The sequence below is a fragment of the Podarcis filfolensis genome (genome assembly GCF_964270895.1).
Source record: "Podarcis filfolensis genome assembly, chromosome: 6".
NCBI lineage: Eukaryota > Metazoa > Chordata > Lepidosauria > Squamata > Lacertidae > Podarcis > Podarcis filfolensis.
In genome coordinates, this window is record NC_139609.1 from 6,278,095 (window position 1) to 6,294,157 (window position 16,063).

The window sequence follows — 16,063 nt, forward strand, 5'->3', positions numbered from 1 at the left end:
GCTAGGGATGATGGGAGTTGTAGTCCCAAAACATCCGGAGGGCTGAGTTTGCCTATGCCTGCTCAACACCTTTAAGGAACTACATTTCCCAAGAGTCTTTGGGGGGGGAAGTCGTGACTATTTCAAGTAGCATGATACTGCTTGAAATGTTTAGCAAAGATATGGCCCAAGGCTGTGTGCACACTATACATTTAAGGCATGTTCTTTCCCCCAAAGAATTCTGAGTACCATTGTTTACTCCTCAGTTACGATTCCCAGCATCCCTTAATGTGCTGAGAATCCTCTGAGGGGGGAAATATGCTTCAAATGCGCTTAAAAAATATAGTGTGCACACGTCTAAAGAATGTAGGAACCCTCAAGGACCATGCGATGGTTACTATTATTAATATTATTATTCATTAAATTGGTATTCTGCCCTTCATCCGAAGATCTCAAGGGGGAAGACAGCATAAAAATGCAAAATAAAAACACAAAATACATAATAAAAACAAGGACAAACCAAACCAATAACCTCCCTCTCCCACAAACCCATTTAAAAGGACATAGGATATCAGTCAGCCAAAGGTCTGGTTGAAGAATGCTTTTGCCTGGTGACTAAAGGTGTATCATGAAAGTGCTTGCTGAACCTCCCTGGGGAGAGCATTTCACAAATAGGGAGCCACCGCAGAAAAGGCCCGTTCTTATGTTGCCATCCTCTGGGCCTCTTGTGGAGGAGGCACACAAAGAAGTGTCTCAGATGATTATCTCAGGTCCCAGATCTGTTTGTACGGGGAGAGGTGTTCCTTGAGGTATTGCGGTCCCTGAGCCCTTTAAGGCTTTATAGGTCAAACCTAGACAGCATCTTAAAAAGCAGAGACATCACCTTGCCAACAAAGGTCCGTATAGTTAAAGCTATGGTTTTCCTAGTAGTGATGTATGGAAGTGAGAGCTGGACCATAAAGAAGGCTGATCGCCAAAGAATTGATGCTTTTGAATTATGGTGCTGGAGGAGACTCTTGAAAGTCCCATGGACTGCAAGAAGATCAAACCTCTCCATTCTGAAGGAAATCAGCCCCGAGTGCTCACTAGAAGGACAGATCCTGAAGCTGAGGCTCCAATACTTTGGCTACCTCATGAGAAGAGAAGACTCCCTGGAAAAGACCCTGATGTTGGGAAAGATGGAGGGCACAAGGAGAAGGGGATGACGGAGGATGAGATGGCTGGACAGTGTTCTCGAAGCTACCAACATGAGTTTGACCAAACTGCGGGAGGCAGTGGAATTAGGAGTGCCTGGCGTGCTCTGGTCCAGGGGGTCATGAAGAGGCGGACACGACTAAACAAATCAACAACAACGTCAAAATCAACACTTTGAATTGGGCCTAGAAATGTGCTCAAACCATCTTGCCCGGGGATGGGGTGGGGGGAGCAACCTGGTCTAGAGGATACACAGTGAGTGATTTCTTCAGATTCTGTTCATTTCATACGGGGATGGAGGAATTTGACCCTCCAGATGTTTCTAAACTCCAACTCCCATCATCCCTGACCATCTGTTGATGGAAGCTGGAATTCCAGCTTCTGATACAAGGCAATTTGGAAGCAACTTTTAAACAACAAGCACTCTCTGGAAGTAAAGATTGTCTTTGAGGTGAGGCTGGAGCAAGGACAGATCTGGATCTTTCAAATTCCAGCGGCCAAAATTTGGGGCCCTCTGTTTTCCATTCTGTGCATCCCCATAGTTGTGGTGCCCTGCGACACCCCCCTCAGATTGGCACCCTGTGTGAGGGAACCAGTCGCGCTGCCCTAAATGCACCTCTGGCTGGAGTGTGGTGTAGTGGTTAAGAGCAGTGGACTCGTAATCTGGTGAACTGGGTTCGCGTCCCTGCTCCTCCACATGCAGCTGCTGGGTGACCTTGGGCCAGTCACACTTCTCTGAAGTCTCTCAGCCTCACTCACCTCACAGAGTGTTTGTTGTGGGAGAGGAAGGGAAAGGAGATTGTTGGCCGCTTTGAGACTCCTTAGGGTAGTGATAAAGCGGGATATCAAATCCAAACTGAATAAAGGTAAAGGTAAAGGTACCCCTGCCCGTACGGGCCAGTCGTGTCCGACTCTAGGGTTGCGTGCTCATCTCGCTCTAGAGGCCGTGAGCCGGCGCCGTCCGAAGACACTTCCGGGTCATGTGGCCAGCGTGACGAAGCTGTACCTGGCGAGCCAGCACCAGCGCAGCACACGGATACGCCATTTACCTTCCCGCTAGAAAGCGGTACCTATTTATCTACTTGCACTTAAGAGTGCTTTCGAACTGCTAGGTGGGCAGGAGCTGGGACCGAACGACAGGAGCTCACCCCGCCGCAGGGATTCGAACCGCCGACCATGCGATCGGCAAGTCCTAGGCACTGAGGTTTTACCCACAGCGCCACCCGCGTCCCTCTAACTGAATACATTCTTCTAATGTATTCAGGTGAGCAAAGCTTATTTTAAATATAACATGGAGTTCTGTGCCCACTGTGTTTTGTTTCACTCTGAAAAACATGCAATCTCTGGTATTGCTGTCAGCTAGATTGTTGCATGGGCATGGCCGGCTGCAATGGGAAAGTAAAAAACTTTAACTGTCCATCTGGAATGTTGCCCAGGTGTGCTGCCCATTGCCATGGAGCGGATTATGGGCAGCAGATGCTGCAGCCAGCAGAAGCCAACGAGAAACAGCAGTTGCATTTAAAGCGATCTTTGAATGAGTAAACCCAATCATGAGTCTTTTTTGTGCTTCACTCCAAAATAATAATAGTGCTTAGCACTGATATAGTCCATATACAGTGGTACCTCGGGTTACATATGCTTCAGGTTACATCCGCTTCAGGTTACAGACTCCACTAACCCAGAAATAGTACCTCGGGTTAAGAACTTTACCTCAGAATGAGAACAGAAATTGCATGGCGGTAGCAGGAGGCTCCATTAGCTAAAGTAGTACCTCAGGTTAGGAACAGTTTCAGGTTAAGAACGGACCTCCAGAACAAATTAAGTTCTTAACCTGAGGTACCACTGTATAGAGTGCTGAAAGAGCTTCGCCTTCATGATGCTACAACAGTATTGTAAAGTAGGCCAGAAGCATGATCTATGCATTGCAGATCATAGAAGTGGGGAAGGGAACATAAGGGGCTGAGGCCGACAGCGTCTTGCCCATTGGGGGAAACAACTAAATGTTGCAAAAATAATGCTGTGGGCTGCGGTCTCCTTTCAAGTATGTACAACAGGTACCCTTTCTGAGCATGTGAGCCTCAGAGCCCATGATTGACACCTACCCCACACCCAGTCTGTGGCAAGCAAAGACCAGGAATAGGGAGTGTGTAGGGGTGTGTGTGCACACTTTACCAGGTCCCAACCTCCAAGGGGTTTGGCTTGGACCACAAAGGGGAAAAACTACAGTAGTAGTAGTAGTAGTAGTAGTAGTAGTAGTAGTGGTAGTGGTAGTAGTAGTAGTACAGTGGTACCTCAGGTTACATACACTTCAGGTTACATACGCTTCAGGTTACAGACTCCGCTAACCCAGAAATAGTGCTTCAGGTTAAGAACTTTGCTTCAGGATGAGAACAGAAATTGTGCTCCGGCGGTGCGGCAGCAGCAGGAGGCCCCATTAGCTAAAGTGGTGCTTCAGGTTAAGAACAGTTTCAGGTTAAGTACGGACCTCCGGAACGAATTACGTACTTAACCTGAGGTACCACTGTGCAGTCATACCTTGGGATAAATATGCTTCAGGATAAGTATTTTTGGGTTGTGCTCCACGGTGACCTGGAAGTAACGTAGCGTGTTACTTCCAGGTTTCGCCGCTCGAGCATGAGCTCAAAATGACATGCGGAAATGCGGAAGTAGCAAAATGCGATCTGCACACACACAGTCGCGTCTTACGTTCTGTTCAGGATGCGAACGGGGCTCTGGAACGGATCCCGTTCGCATCCCGAGGTACCACTGTAGTAGTAGTAATAATAATAATACAGTGGAACCTCGGCTTATGTACTGTCCTCCCTACGAACGTTTTGGGTAACGAGCTCTGCTTACCTGGAAGTAGATGCTCCTGGTGGCGAACTTTGCCCCAGGATGCAAGCGGAAGTTGCGTGCCAGCGGCGTGGCGGCAGCAGGAGGCCCCATTAGCGAAAACGGGCCTCATGTTAAGAATGGTTTGGGGTTAAGAACAGACCTCCAGAATGAATTAAGTTCGTAACCAGAGGTACCACTGTAAGAATAATAACAGTAAATTATTCTGGGTGGCTTCCAACAAAATATTAAAAATACAACAAAGCATCAAACATTAAAAACTTCCCTAAACAGGGCTGCCTTCAGATGTCTTCTAAAAGTCAGATAGTTGTTTATTTCCTTGACATTTGATCGGACGGCGTTATACAGGGCGGGCGCCACTACCGAGAAGGCCCTCTTCCTTACACTGTAGCTTGTGTCTGGGGATGTTTGTGTCTGGGGATTTCCCTGTATCTGTGTTCTTGTGGGGAGGGTGTCTCCAGCGACATTTGTAAGAGTCAATCAGAAGAATACAAGCAACATACAGTGGTACCTTCGTTTGCAACCATTTTGGATTACAACCACGTCAAACCCTGAAGTGTGTGTCCCTTTTTTTTTTATTACAACCCCCCTTTTTTTTTGAAGCCCCATTGGCGAAAGCGCGCCTTGGGTTACAACCTGTTTTGGTTTATAACTGGACCTCCGGAACGTATTATGGTTGTAAATCAAGGTATTACTGTACTGCAAAATAAGCAGCCAGCCCTGGCCCTCCCCTGGAAGAAAAAGAGAGTATTTGCACAGGAAACTTGCTTGACAGGCAAGAAAGAAGCGCTGCTCAGCCATGAGACTAGACAGGACTGCTCTCAGACCAGGTGTGACTTCCCAGAAAGCAGCTCTTCTCTCTCTCTCTCTCTCTCTCTCTCTCTCTCTCTCTCTCTCAAACTCCCTGCCTTAGGTATAAAAGTACCCAAGCCTACGATACAGAATAATGCCAAGGGTGACTGTGGGTACCCAGGGCAGTTGCTTCCTCCAGGTGTTTTAGGCCCTCTACTGATTATTCCTCAGGACCTTGGGCCCTCCAGATGTTCACAGGATTGTAGAGTTGGAAGGGACCCCAAGGGTCATCCAGTCCAACCCCTGCAATGCGGGAATATTTCAAGGAACGTGGGGCTCAAACCCGCAACGCTGAGAGTTGGCACTCTCTGCCAACTGAGCTAGCCTGGGCAGTTGCTGAACAACAAACTCCCACCAGCCCTACAGAGAACAATCAAGGGCCAAGGCTGATGGGAGTTGTAGTTCAGTAACATCTGGGGGCCCAAGTTTCCCTACATCTGTTAGGTAAGGAAAGTACTGGATATATCTACTGCTGGGGCAAAAAGTACATCATGCTCTGCAGAGAGGGAAGCACTGTGATGTACTTTAAACTATGTAGTTGGACCCTGTCCTGTGTATATTCCCATGGGAGGGATAAGAGAGCAAGAAGAGCAAACAGACTGTGTTTTGTCCCTTGCAACCAAGAGACAGGTACTTTATACTCGCTTGGTTTTTATTTTGGAGCTGTGAACCCGTAAGGCAAGCACAAGAGATGACTATAGTTTGGCTTGCAACAGCATCAGTTAACCACACAGGTGCAGCTCAGGTAAACTGTAGAAAAAGCTGGACAGGACTTGCAAAATAGCAAAAAGAAGAAAAGTAAAGTAAGCTGTTGGCACCTGTCTGTCTCAAGAGACAATACAGGTCACCTTTGGGGGTGAAGCATCAAAGTGACCTCCCTGGTGCAAAAGCATATGGAGGTCCTCCTGGGCTGCCCAGACGACAAGACCTCTTGGCCTCGCTTATGTGGCCCAAAGGAAAGCAGAACAATAGGACTGGCTCCAGCTTGGCTGCAGGAGTTGCTGGAAGGAGGCCTACAAGGCATCATTTTAGGGACTCCACTCCAGACTTGTGTTGTGTTTACTCCTTAGCCTTTTCTTCTCCAGATATCCCGCAAGGCAGCAGAAGTTTACGATCAGATGGGTTGCCTTCCCAGGTGGAGGAGCCCCACCGGCCCCCCATGTCCCTCTAGCAGCCTGTGGGTCCCCAAATGTTTTGGGACTACAACTCCCATCACACAGCTAGCAAGGCCATAGCTCAGGGATGATGGGAGTTGTAGTCCAACATCTGGGGACCCACAGGTTGAGAACCACTGCACAGTCTACAGCATGTGCCGAAACTGCCCTCTTGACTGTTGAACCCTCTACAGTGGTACCTCTGGTTGCGTACTTAATTTGTTCCGGAGGTCCGTTCTTAACCTGAAACTGTTCTTAACCTGAAGCACCACTTTAGCTAATGGGGCCTCCTGCTGCTGCCGTGCGATTTCTGTTCTCATCCTGAAGCAAAGTTCTTAACCCGAGGTACTATTTCTGGGTTAGCGGAGTCTGTAACCTGAAGCGTATGTACCCGAGGTACCACTGTATTGGTCTTGTGCACTCAATCTGCCCAAATCTGTCTTTGCATGCTTGGCAAGTCCATATCTCACTCTGGGTTTAATACCCATCGCTACCTTCACCTGGTTCATCCGGCCAGTCGAAGCCGTTTCCCAGCTCCTAGGAGCCACAGGAGCTGAGTGCAGGGTGGGGACCAAAGGTGGACAAAAACAACCCCAGAAGGAGCCTAACGTGTCCTGCACTACCAGAGGTGATACCTGTCCCATAAGTAATTGTTGTTGTTTAGTTGTTTAGTCGTGTCCGCCTCTTTGTGACCCCTTGGACCAGAGCACGCCAGGCACTCCTGTCTTCCACTGCCTCCCGCAGTTTGGTCAAACTCATGTTGGTAGCTTTGAGAACATTGTCCAACCATCTCGTCCTCCGTCGTCCCCTTCTCCTTGTGCCCTCAGTCTTTCCCAACATCAGGGTCTTTTCCAGGGAGTCTTCTCTTCTCACGAGGTGGCCAAAGTACTGGAGCCTCAGCTTCACGATCTGTCCTTCCAGTGAGCACTCAGGGCTGATTTCCTTCAGAATGGAGAGGTTTGATCTTCTTGCAGTCCATGGGACTCTCAAGCGTCTCCTCCAGCACCATAATTCAAAACCGCATAAGTAATAGGGGCCCTGAATTCTGCGTTTTCCCTCGTTTCTTCTCTAGCTCGCTTTCATTTCCTCTCCGCTCGCCAGTCCGATCACCCGCACGCTTTACGCGGGAGCCAGCCCGCTTTAGCCTATGGGATTTCTCTCCGCGCGCTTCGCCCCGGTCTCGCCTCGCCGGCGCGGAGAGGGAGGCTGCGCCGGAGGCCGGCCGTGCGCTGCGCCGGGGCGGTTCTCCGGGCGGTTGGGCGGCGCGGAGGCGGCGCTGGCTGGCCGTGCTCCGCCCGCGGCTCCTCCTCCTCCTGCGAGAGGCCGACGGACTTGTCGGCCGGGCGGCGGGCACTGGGCACTGGACGGGCTCCTATCCGTGCGCCGCATCGTGCCCTTCGTCGCGTCTCGCTGCTCAACATGCCCAAGCGGCTCTCCCGGGCCCGGCCGGGGCTGCCCGCTGCCGGCGCCTTGCTCGCCGCCTCCTCCTTCCGGCTGTGGCTGCTGCTGCTGCTGCCCGTGCCCGGGGCGCTCGGCGTCGGCCTCTACACTCCCGACGACCCGCTGGTGGTGCTCTCGGCGGACACCCTGGAGCGCAGCATCTTCAACTCCAGCAGCGCCTGGGTGGTCGAGTTTTACGCGTCCTGGTGCGGCCACTGCATCCACTTCGCCCCCACCTGGAAAGCGCTGGCCAACGACATCCAAGGTAAGGACGGCGACTTGGTTGCCGGAAGGGTGGTGGGACACCTGTCGGTGATGGCTGAATGGGAAGGAAGGGCACTCTGCACGAGCTCAGAGGCGCGCTTTCTCTTGATGCGCGCTGCCCGGTGATGGTTCTTGGAGAGGACTTGGAGACGCAAAGAAGCCACTTGCGGATGCCCCTCTCCCTGCGGACCCTGGGGGCGCCGGCCCTTCTCCTCGTTGCGTGGGAGCTCCTTTGCGTTTTTATTTGCATTTAAGCCTTCCTTGTTTGGGCAGTTAGCCCTCGAATCGGCTTGCGCCTCTTGCAGCGCGCGCGCGCAAACCTCGCGGTGCCCAGGAGCGCCGACTTCCTGGTGCGGTTTTCCCCTTCCAGCGTTACTGCCTCCCTGCTCACTTCTGAGTCTCCCCTTCTGCGCCCACCCAGTATCGAACTGGCAACGTTGACTGGAGAGACACGGCTCTTCCAAAATATTCAAGGCTTCTCTCTTCTCTACCCCTGACGTGCTCGATAAAACTTTTTTTTAAATATAATTTTTATTAGTTTTTTTTTAACATATCATTTTCAACAGTAATTAAACATACTTTTACATCTTATTCAAATTTTTGACTTCCATCAATCCTGTCTGAAAAATTTCCAATCTAATCTCTCAGTATGCATTTCTTATCTTCCCTATTACATTTCAAACTCATAACCACTATCTCTATCTTTTTCTACTTTGTAACACTTCATATATTTCTCCTTACAAAACTTCTTGTAGTCCTACTAGCGTAATTTGTTGATTACAGTTGTTCTTCAAATAATTCATATACTTCGTCCAATCTTCTGTAAATCTCTGGTCCCGCAGGTTTCGAATCCTTCCTGTCATTTTGTCCAATTCTGCATAGTCCATTAATTTAATCTGCCATTCTTCTTTCGTTGGAATTTCTTCTTGTTTCCATTTCTGGGCTAACAATACTCTTGCCATGCTTGATAAAACTTAAGCAAAGTAGAAACCTGTAAGCGGTGGGGAGGGAAGTCAAGATTCACTTTTGGAGGGGAGCAAGGAAGAGCGAATGGTGAGGGCAGGCAGCCTTTTAATACGAATTGGGTCCCTCCACTTTCCCCAGCAGTTGGGGCAAAGCAGGAACATGACCAGAGAGAGGCCCTACATGTGGCCAGCTTTTCCCCTTTCCTGCTCCCTTGTTGTTCAGCAACTGCCCAGGCTAGCTCAGTTGGTAGAGAATGCGGCTCTTAATCTCAGCATGTACCACGTTACTTGAAATATTCCCGCATTGCAGGGGTTGGACTGGATGACCCTTGGGGTCCCTTCCAACTCTACAATCCTGTGAACATCTGGAGGGCCCAAGGTCCTGAGGAATAATCAGTAGAGGGCCTGAAACACATGGAGGAAGCAACTGCCCTGGGTACCCACAGTCACCCTTGGTGTGCCAGTGTGGTGTAGTGGTTAAGAGCAGTAGACTCGTAATCTGGTGAACCGGGTTCGATTCCCCGCTCCTCCACATGCAGCTGCTGGGTGACCTTGGGCTAGTCACACTTCTCTGAAGTCTCTCAGCCTCACTCACCTCACAGTGCGTTTGTTGTGGGGGTGGAAGGGAAAGGAGAATGTTACCCGCTTTGAGACTCCTTCGGGTAGTGAAAAAGTGGGATATCAAATCCAAACTCCTCTTCTTGGTATTATTCTGTATCGTAGGCTTGGGTGCTTTTATAGCTAAGGCAGGGAGTTTGAGAAAGAAAGAGGATGTCACACGCTTCTTTCTTGCCTGTCAAGCGAGTTTCCTGTGCAAATGCTCTCTTCCTCTGTCTGCTCTTTTTTTTTTTTTTGAGAAATATTTATTAAAGTTTTACAAAAACAAATATACAAAAACACATAATAAGAGAAAAAAAGAAATAAAAATAAACACACATAAAAAATAAGAAAAATTAAAAACAATTCCATTTTTGATATCTTTAAACTCATTTGCTTGTTTCCTTGACCTCCTCACACCTCCCCTTCTTGTATTCCCATTTAAATAATCAAATCAGCAAATCCTTACCCTCTTTCATTTATCTTATCTCTATAACTTAACATTTTATAACTCTGTATTTTCATCCATTATCAATTCATTTTTGCATATTCTTATTAACTTTGTTGCTAATACTACTTATTTCCAATCCAACATCATTTTAATTATGTTTTTACCTATTTATAACCCTTTTTCCATATTCTCTTAAAGCATTACAGCTGGAAACCACTTAATTTTTATCCAACATCATTCTAACATTCATTAATTTTACAATATTTCTGTAGATAGTCTTTAAATTTCTTCCAATCCTCTTCCACCGACTCTTCTCCCTGGTCTCGGATTCTGCCAGTCATTTCTTCCAATCCCATATAGTCCATCACCTTCATCTGCCATTCTTCCAAAGTGGGTAAATCTTGTGTCTTCCAATACTTTGCAATAAGTATTCTTGCTGCTGTTGTAGCATACATAAAAAAAGTTCTGTCCTTCTTTGGCACCAATTGGCCGACAATGCCCAGAAGGAAGGCCTCTGGTTTCTTCAGGAAGGTATATTTAAATACCTTTTTCATTTCGGACTTCCGGAGGCGGCGCGAAACCGTGATGGCGGACCTCTTCGAGCTCTGAAGAGGGGCACCGCAGAAAAGGGTTGTTCGCGACGGCGCAGCGGCAACCCATCAAGATAAACCACGGGCAGAGTGAGTCCGTGGCCGTGGGACCCGGCGGGCACCTGGAGCGACCCCGAAATCACAAAAGGAACCCCGTAAGGGGCTCCGGAGTGAAGGAGGGGGAGCGGTGCTGTGGGTTCATCGCTCTTTCTGCGGAGGCGAAGCCGCGCGGCTGTCACGGATGAGCGCTGACCTTTCTTCCAAGAAACATCGGGCTGAAACATCAAACCCGTGAGTAAGGACCCAAGATCCTACAAATTAATTTGGAAAATTTGGCTAAAAACGGGAGACGAGAAAGAGGAAGTCCGTCTTCCGGCACTGCCTTCAAGATCAAAGCAGACGGTCTAAAGAGCGGAAAGCGCTGTGAACAGGGAAGCTTTAAAGCTTTAAACTGGGACTTTCGTGCACATTTGAATTTTCCTTTTAAAGAATAAATACAGCATAAATTTGACCTGGAGCGGTCCCCCAAGGGGCAAGGGAAGATTCTAACCCCAAATTCCCGGGTGGCCGGGTAAAGTTGTTTAAACTGCGGAACTGTTGCAAACTTCCAGATACTTTTGTAACTGGAGAGTGTAATTTTGAGCTTACTTAGCTGAAGTGGATACAATTGCAGGCACCTTGCTGGAACTTTGTTACATGTTTAAAAGTGCCCTGCAGGACTTTTTTCTTAGTGTGCTGGAACTAATTTGCCTTTAAAATTGTTTTTAAAGTTGGAACAAAGGGACTTTAATGGCGGAAAAGTTATCTTCTTCTTACTAAAACTTTGGTGGCACTCCCCCTAGAGGACATTGGGAATATAGAGGCCTGGGAAAAGTTTTTCTGTTTATCTTCTCTCAATAGACTGTTTTTAATTTTGGGCTTGCCTTTCCCATGGGACTACAACATTTGACCTTGAACATTGACTGATGAGTGGCACAGGAAAGACAAGAGCAGCCAAAGCTAAAGAAGCTAAGGAGAAAGAGAAAGCAAAAAAGCAAGCACAGCTTTTGCAAACAACTTTAACTCAGGGACGTAGATTATCAGTTCCAGCTGTGCTTGCGACACAAAAAGTAGAAACCGAAAAGCCTGAAAGATCTGAAGAGGAAGATATGGCAGCAGGAGGAGCTGAGGGAATACTGAAACAAGTTTTGGAACAATTGTCAGCAATAAATCAAAAAATTGATAACCAATCAATAAAAATTGATCAAGCAACATCCTCGATCCAGAAATTGACAGATCAGGTTTCCCAACATAACCTAGCAATTGAAAAATTGCAAGGAGCAACAGAAGAGAATCGTAAACTGGCAGGGGAAGCCGCTCAAATTGCAACATCAGCTAAAAAAGAAGTCGAGGAAGTTAAAGCGGAAGTCAAGCCTCTCCATAAACAGATAGGGGACCAACAAACCTATCTCTCGTTGGTGGAATTGAAAAATCGCGAGACCAACCTCAGGCTAAGGGCAGTCCCAGAAATTGAACAAGAAGATCTGATTGGACTTTTGACAACAGAGTTTACAAAGTTCTGGGACTTAAAAGAAGAAAGTGATTTCAAAATTGTATCGGCTTTTCGGTTGGGAAGATTAGTAAGAAAAGACAGGTCCAGAGACTGCTTAATAGCTTTGAGATCAAGGGAAGAGAGAGACAAAATACTAGGCCTACATTTCAAAAACTCAATTGTGATACAAGAGAAAAGGGTGGAAATTTACCGAGATATTCCTAAACAGTTATTGGACTTGAGAGCCACCTATTCAGAATTGGCTAAGTTGCTGAGACTCAACACAATTCCTTATAGGTGGGAGTTCCCACAAGGGCTATCATTTACTTACAAACAGAAGAAGGTTAAAATAAGATCACCAGAGGACCTACAAAAGTTCCTGCACGACCACGGAGAAGATCTCCAAAAAGAAGCAGCAGCTAATCGGCCTATACTCAACCCAGGTGGAGCAACACCTGCACCTTCGGAACCAGAGGAGAAAGAAGACACACCGCTCTAGGTGTGGCAGAATAGTTCAGGATGTCTCTGCGGCTACTCAGTTGGAATATAAATGGCGGAAATTCCCCGGAGAAAAGAAGGAGGTTATTTCACATATTGAAGAAAGAACAATTGGACATTATTTGCTTACAAGAAACCCATGTGACCAGGCTCCACAGGAAGGTTTTGGTTAATAAAAGACTAGGCCAAGAATTTATTTCGTCTGACAAAGTAAAGAAAAGAGGAGTGGTGATTTATGCCAAGGAGAGCCTGACACCTAAATTTTTATTTAAGGATGAACAAGGAAGAATTTTGGCAATTGAAATTCAAACCCAAGGAGAAAAAATATTGATATTAGGAATTTATGCCCCAAATGACGGGAAATTAGAATTTTTCAAGAAGCTGCATGAGACGCTGCTGGACTATCTGGATTATGCTAACATCATAATGATGGGAGATATGAATGGAGTGGTGTCTACACATATGGATAAGTCTTACAACCAGAACTTAACATCAGACGGCAGACTGCCTAAAACTTTTTTCGAATTGACTGACAATCTGGATTTGATCGACATATGGAGGACAAAGAACCCCCTAGGTAAAGAAGGAACTTTTTTCTCTGAGGCCCACCTGTCCTGGTCAAGGATCGACCAAATCTGGACTTCCAGGGGGCTGGCACCTAAGACTAAAAAGGTGGAAATCTGCCCAAAAACATGCTCCGACCACAACGCCTTGAAAATAGAACTTAGATTAACTCAACCCGGTTCCTTCAGATGGAGAATGAATGACACACTACTAAGAGATCAAGAGATTGTGAAAAAGGCCCAAAAAACATTAAAGGATTATTTTGAGATAAATCTGAATACTACAGTTGAAAAAAGAACGATTTGGGATGCAAGCAAAGCTGTTATGAGAGGGTTTCTGATACAACAGAATATAATTAAGAAAAAACTCTGGAAAGGAAAGAAGGACAAAATACTGGAGAAAATACACCAAGGAGAGAAAAAACTGAGAACCAAACCAAAGTCCAAGGAGGTGCTGAGAGAAATTAAATTCCACCAAGCAGAATACTCAAAATTGATCAATCAGGAGATTGAATGGAAAATAAAACAGATGAAGCAAAGATCCTTTGAATCAGCAAATAAATGTGGAAAGCTGCTAGCTTGGCAGCTGAAAAAAAGACAAAAGCTAAATACGATAACAAATCTAGAGATTGATGGAAGGATAGTACAGAAACCAGAAGAAATTAGGAAGTGTTTCCACAGATACTTCAAAGAACTGTATGCACAGGGGCCCCAGAAAGAATCAGAGATAGATCAATTTTTAAAGATAAATGGACTATCAAAAATAACTCAAGATAAAAGATCAATCTTGAACTCTACAATAACCTCACAGGAAATTGAAGGTGCCATTCAGAACATGCAACTAGGCAAATCTCCAGGCCCGGATGGGCTTACCTCCAAATATTATAAGGTTCTGAAGGATTATTTGATACAACCTTTGTTGGAGGTATGCAACCAGATCATGGATGGGAAGAGGGCACCAGAAACGTGGAAAGAAGCCTTCATCACATTGATACCTAAGTCAGAATCTGAAAAGACTCAGCTTAAAAACTACCGTCCTATCTCACTCCTAAATGTGGATTACAAAATATTTGCAGACATTTTGGCAAATAGACTTAAAAAAGTTTTAAATGAAGTAATTCATAAAGACCAAGCAGGCTTTCTCCCTGGTAGACATTTATATGAGAACACTAGAAACATCATTGACATTTTAGAACTTTTGCAGACTAACAGGAACACAAGGGCGGTGTTAATTTTTATTGATGCGGAGAAAGCTTTTGACAATATATCTTGGATGTTTATGAAGAAGAACTTGGAAGGGATGGGAGTAGGACGGGGGTTTGAGAATGGATTACATGCAATCTATTCAGAACAAAAAGCTAAATTAATAGTGAACAATGTGGTGACGGAGGAATTTAAAATTGAAAAAGGGACACGACAAGGGTGCCCTCTATCCCCTCTGTTATTTATTTCAGTCCTGGAGGTGCTACTGAATATGATCAGAGAGGACCGGTTGGTACAAGGGATAGAGGTCGGAGTGAAACAATATAAACTGAAAGCTTTTGCAGATGACCTAGTTTTGACACTGCAGGAGCCAGAATCCAGTACAAAAAAAGTTCTTGAACTTATATCTGAATTTGGTCGGGTGGCGGGATTTAGGTTGAATAAACAAAAAACTAAGGTTCTGACCAAAAATTTAACAATTACAGAAATAGAGGGGTTTCAGAGAGAAACAGAGCTGAATGTGGTTAAAAAAGTGAAATACCTTGGGATCTATTTGTCCTCCAAAAATTTGAATTTATTTAAGGATAATTATGAGAAATGTTGGTTGGAAGTTAAAAAGGATTTAGAAATTTGGTCAAGATTGAAACTTTCCTTGTTGGGAAGAATCGCAGCTATAAAAATGAATGTGTTGCCGAAAATGTTATTTTTGTTTCAAACCTTACAGATCGTGGACAGAGTGGATTGCTTTGGAAAATGGCAGAAGGATATATCTAGATTTATCTGGCAGGGCAAAAAGCCCCGAATAAAGTTCAAAATATTAACAGATTCAAAAGAAAGAGGGGGGTTTGCCCTGCCGGACCTGAGGTTGTACTATGAAGCTGCAGCCTTCTGCTGGTTGAAAGATTGGTTTTTGTTGGAAAACACTGATGTCCTAGATCTGGAAGGTTTTAATAATGCTTTTGGTTGGCACGCATACTTATGGTACGACAAGGTTAAAGCACATAAATTGTTTAAAAGCCACATTGTCAGAAAAGCAATTTTTGCAGTCTGGATGAAATATAAAGACTTACTAGAGAGTAAAACTCCGAGGTGGTTATCACCAGTGGAGGCCAAGGCCCGAAAAAGACCCAATATGGAGGCCTACTGGCCGAAATATTGGGAACTAACTGAAAAAATTGGAGACAATTGGAAGTTGCAGAGCCAGGATAAACTAAAAAATAAGGTGCGAGATTGGCTACATTATGCTCAAATTCAAGAGGTTTTCAAAATGGATAAAAAAGTTGGTTTCCAGGTGGAAAAGTCGAAACTAGAGACAGAATTGTTAGAACCAAAGACAAAGCTGTTATCTAGAATGTATAACTTGCTGCTTATGTGGAATTTACAGGATGAGACAGTTAAATCTGCTATGATTAAATGGGCACAGGATGTTGGACACAACATTATGTTTGAAGACTGGGAAAGGTTATGGAACACCGGAATGAAATTCACGGCAAGTACTGCCTTGAAGGAAAACATTATGAAAATGATATACCGGTGGTACATGACCCCAGTCAAGTTAGCTAAGATACATCACCTGTCTGACAATAAATGTTGGAAGTGTAAGGAAGCAGAGGGGACTTTCTTTCACCTCTGGTGGACATGCCCAAAGGTTAAGGCTTTCTGGGAAATGATTTATAATGAGTTGAAAAAGGTATTTAGGTATACCTTTCCCAAGAAACCAGAGGCCTTCCTGTTGGGCATGGTGGACCAGAAAGTGTTAAAGAAGGACAGAGCTTTGTTTATGTATGCTAGTACAGCAGCAAGAATACTCATTGCAAAGAACTGGAAGACACAAGATTTACCCACGCTGGAGGAATGGCAGACGCAGTTGATGGACTACATGGAGATAGCTGAACTGACCGGCAGAATCCGAGATTTGGATGTAGAAAC

General features: G+C 45.8%; 1 protein-coding gene across 1 annotated transcript in view; it reads left to right on the forward strand.

Moving 5' to 3' along the window:
* Window positions 1-7,202: 7,202 nt before the first annotated feature.
* The window catches only part of QSOX1 (quiescin sulfhydryl oxidase 1), an 84,289-nt gene continuing 75,428 nt past the window's right edge, over window positions 7,203-16,063 (forward strand). The window contains exon 1 of the mRNA XM_083621597.1: window positions 7,203-7,737. Coding sequence (XP_083477723.1) covers window positions 7,452-7,737 — 286 coding nt within the window. The 5' untranslated portion in view covers window positions 7,203-7,451. The remainder of the gene's footprint in view (window positions 7,738-16,063) is intronic.